Source organism: Egretta garzetta, unplaced genomic scaffold (genome assembly GCF_000687185.1).
Source record: "Egretta garzetta isolate BGI_Z169 unplaced genomic scaffold, ASM68718v1 scaffold397, whole genome shotgun sequence".
NCBI classification, from domain to species: domain Eukaryota; kingdom Metazoa; phylum Chordata; class Aves; order Pelecaniformes; family Ardeidae; genus Egretta; species Egretta garzetta.
Window position 1 is genome coordinate 9,908,783 of NW_009260493.1, and position 9,897 is coordinate 9,918,679.

The 9,897-nt window shown below is 40.2% G+C and overlaps 1 protein-coding gene across 1 annotated transcript in view; it reads right to left on the reverse strand.

Moving 5' to 3' along the window:
• Positions 1–4,825, reverse strand: part of L3MBTL3 (L3MBTL histone methyl-lysine binding protein 3) — a 72,988-nt gene extending 68,163 nt beyond the window's left edge. Inside the window, exon 1 of the mRNA XM_009644371.2 lies at positions 4,719–4,825. Within this exon, the coding sequence (XP_009642666.2) occupies positions 4,719–4,820 (102 nt within the window). The 5' untranslated portion in view covers positions 4,821–4,825. The remainder of the gene's footprint in view (positions 1–4,718) is intronic.
• Positions 4,826–9,897: the final 5,072 nt, after the last annotated feature.

The window sequence follows — 9,897 nt, forward strand, 5'->3', positions numbered from 1 at the left end:
CGGTACAGAGATTTAGAGAGAGAGAGAGAGAGAGAGAGAGAGAGAGAGAGAGAAACGAAGAGTACTTCACATTTACATTCACACCATGCAGAGTAACTGGTAAGCACCGATGTTTTTCAGATGAGCATATATTACTTGGCCTGCCACGTGACGGCATTCTGTAATTTGTAAACTATTTTAAACTCTACTGGAATTCAAGTTTTCTGTTTTATTTAAACATCTTGAAAGAACTAATATACAACGCTAAAATTTTTGTTCGCAGTCTTCAGTGCATCATACTGTACAATTTTTAATTCTCCCTATCCCCTGTCTAATTTGAAATTCTAGCGTCTTCCACAACCACTCACTGTTTATCCATCACACAGCATGCTCAAAGCAGCGTTCAAGAAGTATTAACTATTTTATGACTATTTTTGCTGAAGAGTTTTAACAAAATCTGTATGAGAATGTATTTCCGCAGCCTTCTCCAACTACGGGTGACAGAAGTCAAACATTAAACACAGCACAGAATCATAGGAAAATAACATCTTCAGCATTTTACCAACGTGGAAACAGATGTAGACCTAAGAGATGGCTGAGAACAGAGGCTTGGCATCTGACTCGGCTCCCCTGCTTTGATTAGACTGGGAAGTGAGTGCCCCCTGGTGCAGCCTATCTCAGTAGTGTCTGGTAGGCATAAAACTGCCCATAGACCTTCATAACAAAAACAAACAATGCAATTTCCTATTTCTGATTTAGTTGTTCTTCTGTATCATAAGTCAAATTTGAGAAATTATAAGAAAATATTGAGAAAAGTTATTTGTAAATCTTTCAAGCATTTGACACTACTTACAATATTTTTTTACCAGCTTTTACTCATAGAGGAGCTTATATTCACAAAAATGAAGTGGTTCTTAAAAAGAATGGTTGCTCAGATATACTTGCCTGATAATCTGCGGAGGATGGGTATTAATATAGCACACAAGAAAAGAAATGTCTTTAAAAGTGCACATGTAAAAATAAGCATGAAATTTCATCATGCAAGCAGTAAAGACAAGCAAATGCCATATGACTTACATGACTAAAAATAAGGACTTCAAGTAGGTAACGCCCCAAAACTTCTGTATTAAAAAGCAGCATTTCAACATTTTGGTATACCTTTAACTTAAAACATGATCATACAATACAGTTTAACAAATCTGAGTGTTCAAAGACAATTTTCCCCAACATTCTATGAAAAGATTAAATGTGAGAACGTAAGCAATACAGTGTCTGCAATGAATCGTTCAGTTATTTCTTATTATTTATTATAAAAAACCCATGCACTCTAATCTATTACCAAGCTGTAAAAATAGAATCTTTGGATTCATGCATCTTGCTACTACACTGTTTTCACCCAATTTTTCAATTACATTTCAGTGTAAATACATGGCAATTGTTTGATATCTTTAGTGAAACAAGCCTACTACAATTTTTGAAAGACACATGCAAGCTTACAAGACAGAACTGCGATGTAAGGCCATTTCCTTTAGGTTCAGGACACAGTATTAAAATACTCTGTTATCAGGACAGTTCAGGTAAACCATCCGTATTAACCCTAATCTGAGAATTCCACGAAGAGCGTAATATATCTTCCACAATCACATTTACAGTTTCAAGGGATTAGTCACCCTTTTAACCATCAGTATTTAGAAGCTGCCCTGCAAAATGAGTTGTTACAATTATCTCAAAAGCTTAAAAATCTTTACTATTTGAACAGCTCAAATTGTTTTGGTATCTATACGAATGCCTAGTCTTTCACTGAGTCTTGATGCTCCCTGCTCCAGTAAGCTCCTCAGGCTAATTCTACATTGTTAGAAAATAGTCTTCCTTCAGTCACTGTTACAATGGCTCCATTTCAATTTCATCCAGTAACCCCTTCCTTTTGTATTTAAAAAAAAAAAAAAAAAAAAAAAAAAAAAAAAAAAAAAGATCAGCATGAGCTGTCTGGCCGGTAATCTCTGCATCTTTCATCATTCTGGGTACATTACCATTGCCCCTCTGATTGCGTCCTCCCTAATGCCTGGACCAAAGAAAGAAACCTCTGTCCAAAAACCAAATACCTGTTGGTTTCCAAATAAACATAAAATAAAGTAAAAACAAACAGAAGATCAACCTTAAAAGAAAGCTTATGCTTTCCTGAACAGGACATAGTTAAGAATCTTTTTACGTGATTTCTTGGAGTTACCCTCAGCTACACCTCCCAGTCCTTTCCCTCCCATTCCCATCCCTCACCAATTAATGACCCCACCTTTGCTTCGGTTTTTGTTTCTCTTGACATAGGGTAACCAGAAGTGAACAAAGCACGCACCAGTGATTTACATGAGATTGTTGTATCTTCCTTCATTGTTCCCTTTTGTATGCCTCGAACATTTCAATATTACATTTGCCTTTCACACAATGTTGTTTATTGCAATAGAAAGGAATTTTAAAAGCCTGGAACAAACAAAAAAAACCCCCAAAACCGAACTGGTCAGGGATGTGGAGGCTGATGAGAGCCTTGGCAGCAGCAACCATGAGATGGTGAAGCCTGAAATCCTGAAAGAAGCGAGCATAACAAATACTGGAACAGCAGTACTGGACTTCAGGAGAGGCAGATTTTGGCTTGTTCACAGAGATCTGCCTGGCAGGATCATGCAGGAATCTGCTTTAAAGGGTAAATGGACCTAGGAGATCTGGATATCTCTCCAGGGATCTCATACCAAGAGTGTGATGCGTGCCAATGTGCAAGAAGTGAAGCAAATGTGGATGAAGGCCAACATGAATGAACTAGGGGCTCCTGGCTCAGTTGGAAATGGAAAAGGAAGTAAGCAGAAGGTGAAACTGGGGAAACGTCCCATAGAGAAGGTATATAGTGATATTGCTGTGGTGTAAAATGATGGAATTAGGACACCCAAAGCTCAGCTGGAGAAGAAACTAGCAAAGGCAGCAAGAAAGGCTTCTATATTGCACACAGGCAGCACAAGCAAATTACCAAATTGGAGTTGCTATTCAGAAAAACCTCGGCCCGCTGAAGAAATGGGCTAAGAAGATCTCATGAAGGTCTACAGAAGCACCTGCAAGGCCCTGCAGCTGGGACAGAAGAGCTGTGTGCACCAGGGCAGCCCCGGGGCTGACTATTTGAAAACAGCTTTGCAGAAGACCTATGAGTTGAACATGAGTGGGCAATGTGCCCCGGCAGCAGAAGTGACCACAAGCATCCAGGGCTGCTTGAGCCAGAGGACAGCCAGGTCAAGGGAATGGGTTATTCCCTTCTATTCAACACCAATGAGACCATATGCGGCCTGCAAGAAAGACACTGACATACTGGAGCACGTCCAGCCGATGCCCACCAAAACAAATAGGGGCTGTAGCAGATGACAGGCAAGGAGAAGCGGAGAGAACTTCTTTGCTCAGTCTTTAGAACAGAAGGAGAAATTTTACTGCTGTCTTCCAGTACTTAATGAGAGGATATAGAGAGGATGGAGCCAGGTTCTTCTCAGACGTGCACAGTAAAAGGACAAGAGGCAACAGGCATAAGATGTAAAAGGGGAAATTCCAACAAAGTATCCATAAAAGGAAAAAATCACTATGAGGGTGGTCAAATGCTGGGACAGGTTGCCCAAAAAGTCTCAGTATCTCCAACCCTGGAGGTAACCAAATCCATACCAGACAAGGCCCTGAGCAACCTGATCTAGGACGGCCTGAGGTCTGGGGTGCTCAGAGGTGATGGACCCGAGGTCCTTTCCAAAGAAAATTACTCTGTGAATCTATTCTCTGGTTCTGTGATTTAAAAAAAAAAACAAACCAAAAAACCAAACACAAAAACACACTCACAATGCATACGTCCTGAATGTCAAACATTTTTTGACTCTTTACTTTAACAACAGAAATTGTATCAGGCACCAAGGGATATAAAGTTCTTTTAGAAAACACAGATGCTTTTATGAGATCTTTTAAAAAATAAATTACAAGAAAAGTTCATCAACATTAGTCTAAATGGAATTGTATGAAAATATTGACTACAATCAACGGGAAATAGGCACAAAAGAAGTCTCTATTAACGAAACTGTATTTTTAGCTAACGCAGCAGAGGACATCTGACAACACAGTAAAAAGTATCAGATTAAAACAAATACATTAAATATTTTGAAAACAAAATAAGATTGTTACAATTTACTTCAGTATATACAACCAGTGTGAAAAATGTAATTAAAAGTACTATTCCAGTAACATTCAAATTTCTAAACTTTACCAAGCTCAGAAGCACTCACTTTATTCATTTTTCCAGGCACCCACATGACAAAAGTACAACAAAAATAAACTATTTTTAGAAATAAAAAGAACTAAGAATATGAGATCGTGAGAGTCAATGACAGTATAAAGGTTCTTAGTGATACGGTAATATAATGCTCTAAGTGGACTGAATTTTCACGCTTTTGAGACTTCTTTTGGATTTTGCGCACTTGACTACTTCTGTCTATATAGTGAGGCAGTGCCAATTTATGCCTTCCTACACGGATGACGGCTGTCTGTGCCAGCACCAGAAGCTGAATCAAGAAACTGCAGAGCTAAAAGCTAACAGGCTACAGTCTCTTAACTCAGAGCTGCAGATTCATGTTTTATTCATAAAAGCAGATACCTACACATCAGCTTGTGAAATGCATTCTTTTGGCATTTAACATTTTTATTTTGCTTATTAAAAAAATTATGCATCTTACCTTTAGGTCACTTCCTGGCAAGGTACCTATGCCATCCTTCCAGTCCATAGCACTAAATACATCAAACTCTTGACCATTTCCACTGGAGGCAGATTCATTCATGATGCATGTACTAAAAAAAAAAAAAAAAAAAAAAAAAAATTAAAAAATAAAAAACTTTTATCTGAAAATGCTGGAAGTGTTTTAATGTTTATATCACCAGATATTTCTTCAAACACACTTCACAGATTAGTATCAAATGCTCCCCTCAGCACACTGGCAGCATGGACAACGGATGACGATACTGATTATATATACTGATGTAATAAAAACAAGGGAAAATATTTTGAAAACCTTAAAAAATATTACCTGCTTTGTACACTAGGAGGCTATTAATGAGGCTGTATTGGAGAGAAACAAAAAATGTCAAACTGCAAATAAACTGACATGGGGAAAAGATACCTCAGGTACACCTAAGAAAAACATTTGTTCCGGGGAAAGCAAGACATGAGTGCATGCCTATAATAGATACATTAAACACTGATTAATAAAACTGCTTTTTCTTACCATCAGATAACATGCTGATGTGAAAGCTTCACCCAAGTTCAGATTAAAATCTCAGCATTAACTGAAACTTTCATTTTCACTATCTGATGCGGGACACCCAAATACTCCTTGTCAGTTTCCATACAGTTTCACTAAATTTTTACTTGCATTTGTAAAATTTATTTACATGTACAGAAGCACATATACACCTGAGAAAACTACCGCTTTGCAAGACTTCATTTTATTGGATGCCTTTGTTTTGGAACAGTGAAAGGAGAAGAGAAAATATTTATTTTCAGAAACAGTGGATTTGGACATCCCCTTCCGCGGTAAGAGTTTATCCCAAATAATTTGCAGAAGCAACAGAAGTATATAACACTTGTCACTGATGCCTGGCTTCAGCCCAGCACTTGTCACTGCCACAACGACGGCATCAGTTGCACTGAACTGCAAGAATTTCTAGCAGCCAGTTGCGACTACCACCAACTTCTTCCTCTCCACTTCTTACAAGCCCAGCCATCTTTAAATCTGTGGCCTGGCACCTCATTTAATATTTGCTCAATGTGAAATCTGACTCGTTCATTTTATTTCTGAAGAACTTCTGCGCTATACCTAGCAGCTGAAACAATTTGCGGCAAAATTAGCTCAGTCTTCGGTTTGTGAACTATTAGCAAAAGTTCACCCCTTTTCAAATTTACACTTTCTGAACTTTTTAACAAACACTTTCTAAGCCCCATACTCTGTCTGTGGACTGCAAACTTTTGCTGCACATATCACTATTTAAAATTCAAATAGGTAAGATGGCTTCCTCAGTGCTTGACCTTGTTTTCTAAAATCTTATTTCTAGCTTAGGTCCCACTCCCAAAATCTGCAAATATCTATTAATACTCTATGGAAAACTGGAATTTCCACAAAAAGAAGTGGTATTTGTTCTCTCACAGATAACAGACAAAGATGCAAAACAAGCAGAAGTAAACTCAGGTCATCTAGAAGCTTTTTATTTAAAGTTTGAGGAGAAAAATGCTTAGCTAGTGAACTCTACTGTGTGCAAAGTAATCAAATTTACATTTTTTATCAGAAAAATTGTACCAACCACTGTAACACCACTACAGACAGATACTACTATGGGTTTGGGTCCGCAACATGGACTCCCTTATATTTTTCCTTGGTTTCCTCCTCATTTCTAGCAGAAATCTTTAAAACCCTGAGCAACACCTTATTCCATGAGTACTTCCATTACACTACCGCCTCTACACAATTATCAACAGGATGACAGGAGGTGGACCTCAGTCAGTAACCACGGCTTAGAGTGAAAGCTTTTGCATTCCCCTTCATTTCATATGACAGGTAGGGTTCACAGAAGGCTCTTTGAGAAAACTTCACATATTTCACATGTCCAGTTTAAAGTAAGAAGAACCACATGATTCAACATGTCTTCTCCATCTCTAATTTCAGTAATCCTCTATGAGAAAGTATTGAAAACCATGCCATCGATGCACAAAAACCAACTTTAAAATACATCAATAAATCTGAACAAATTCAGTGCAAACCGAGAAACTCCAAAAGCCACAGACCTTCTCTTTTAAAAATCACTCCCAGGCAAAATCCACCACCCTACCTTAGGGCAGCTCCCGCAGCACAACTCGGATGATCTGTGCGTGACCCGAGAGCACGGGTACATCGCAGAGCTCAAGCCCACCAAGCATCCAGCCTTCCACACCGCAGCAGACCAACCCAAGCAGGCTTCCACCAAACTGAACCGCAGCACGATGGCAGGGGCGCGGGCCTTCTCTCAAGACCCAAGCTGCTAGGGAATAGCTGAAAAATTGGATCTATCCAGAAGCCCGTGCAATTTTCGGGACATGAAACATGGCTGGTTTAAGCACATTGGTGTAACCAGCTCCCCGCCATTAGCCTGGCTAAGCAAACACAAAGCTGTGCTCTGTATTAACTGAAGTTTCTAAGTAATCTCAAAATACCACCCTATTTAGAGGACGCTTCACTCAACCCTCCTGTGGTTTATTTATTATAGAAAAGGCGTTCCAATGGTTTCTGCAGAAGCCATGACAGAAGACGGGTAGAGACCTGGGAGGCTGTGGGGAAACGCTTCCTCGCAGCGGCCGCTGTCCCACGGAGCGGACCTGCCGCTCCATCAGATGCTGGCATCTCCAATAGTGCTCCTCTCGTTACAGACACACTTTGCAACAGAAACAGTTGGAAAAAACCGACATGGGGAAAAAAAAATAAATCTTAAGAGCCTTGCCTACTTAGGCTGGATGTAAACTGTGAAAGTTAAAAAAAAAAAATTGGTAACAGAAACGTTCAGGGTATATTTCTCTCAAGAAAACATACAAATTTTAACTTAATTACACCTAACAAAGTTGCCTCGGGTAACAATCAGCAATAATGATACATTCTATTGTTTGATAAGGTATTCATTATTGTTTTCCTTTTAAAATAAACTCAACATCAAAGGCACAATCTGTACTTTCACATTCTGCAGCCTTCAGAAGTGTTCTTGGTGGGAATGAAAAGGTCGCAGGGCAATGCAGATAGAAATGAATTTACCAAAAGAAATTACATTTACCAAAACATACATTTCCAGCTTTGCTGAGTTTGAACAGATGAAAGATAGGGCCACATCCTTCTACTAATGATAATAAGGAGGGAGATACAAGACCAATTCAATTGTTACAGCAACGAGGTACTAAAAAAGGATGAAACCACCGCAAAATATTAATCTAAATCACAGAACAAAGAAAACTACAGAACATCTTATCTATTCATTTTCTTTTTCGTTTTTAAAGCTCTGATGTAGTTCTTTGAACTAGTATTAACTCTTTCTATAATGATTTCATTTGCTATCATTTCTGTTGCTACGCTTCCAGAAAAGTAGTAGTAAAAATACCAGATGAATAAAGGCCAAAGTAAGCACAGTACTGCCCCTACGCCTGTCACTGAGTGCCACCTGATGTGAAGGCAAGGAGATAATAGTAAGAACTTGGAACAGTCATCTTCCAAACGCATCTCCAAAATCCACTATCAGGGATGTAACTCTACCTCAGTCTTCATAGCCATAAGCTCTAACATTCATAGAGGAGTGTGTTGCATGTTAGTATTTCAACATTAACTTTGTTTTAGACATATGTAATAAATTCATTAAAATAAGCAAGCATGTAAAGTAAGATTAGACACTTCCTTGAGAAAAAAAACCTTTGTTTTTACCAACTGGTTCAACAATAAATAAATCTCACAGAGGAGATACTCAATGAGAATAACAGCACTGAAAATGAGACAGTTTCATTCGGTGAAAGACTCTAAAGATGTAAAGCAAAGAAACAGGAGAGAATATGCCAATTAAACTTACAAGTAGTTTTTGAAATAATTATAGGGTTATGTACAGAATATGTCAAGAAGTAGTAATAGGATTCTTTCTTTCAGTCAGTGCTTTAAAAAACTACCTGACACCTACCCAGATTTTGAAAATCTAAGATGCCACCTGTGAAATGTCCATGTGATTTCTAACCAGTGGGGCCAACTCAGTATCAATTCAATACCAGCTCAATACACTGGGCAGCAGAGAAAGGAGATTTCAGCAGGGAAGCCACCAGTTAGCACTGCCAGACCAGCATTTCAAGGCCAAGTGCAAGGTCCTGCACCTGGGTTGGGGTAACCCCCAGTATCAATACAGGCTGGGGGAAGAAAGGATCGAGAGCAGCCCTGCCGAGAGGGACTTGGGGGTACTGATGGATGAAAAGCTGGACATGAGCCGGCAATGTGCGCTGGCAGCCCAGAAGGCCAACCGTACTCTGGGCTGCATCAGGAGAAGCGTGGCCAGCAGGTCGAGGGAGGGGATTCTGCCCCTCTACTTAGCTCTGGTGAGACCCCACCTGGAGCACTGCGTCCAGCTCTGGAGCCCTCAGCACAAGAAGGACATGGAACTGTTGGAACGGGTCCAGAGGAGGGCTACAAAAATGATCCGAGGGCTGGAGCACCTCTCCTATGAGGACAGGCTGAGAGAGTTGGGCTTGTTCAGTCTGGAGAAAAGAAGGCTACGGGGAGACCTGATTGCGGCCTTTCAGTACCTAAAGGGGGCCTATAGGAAAGATGGGGAATGTCTTTTTAGTAGGGCCAGCTGTGTTAGGACAAGGGGAAATGGTTTTAAACTAGAACAGGGTAGGTTCAGGCTAGAGGTAAGGAAGAAATTTTTTACAATGTGGGTGGTAAAACACTGGAACAGGTTGCCCAGAGAGGTAGTGGAGGCCCCATCCCTGGGAACATTCAAGGGCAGGGTGGATGGGGCTCTGAGCAACCTCATCTAGTTAGCGGTGTCCCTGCTCACTGCAGGGGGCTTGGACTAGATGACCTCTAGTGGTCCCTTCCAACCCTAAACATTCTATGATTCTATGATTCTATGACCTGTCTGCGACAGGGCATCTTTTCTTTTGATGCATCCCTGTGTATTTTTATTCTTACTTTTGAGGATTTCTTTAGCCACTGTGACAGGACAGCCTCGCAGATTTGCCCCACGCTGGTCCTCTCCCCAGCTGACAGTTCCTGCGAGGAGCGGTGAAACTGAGCAGGTGGAGCTGGAGGTCTCAGCAAGGGGCACCAAGGGGGAGGTCCAAGGGACAAACAGAGGTCCTAAGGGAGG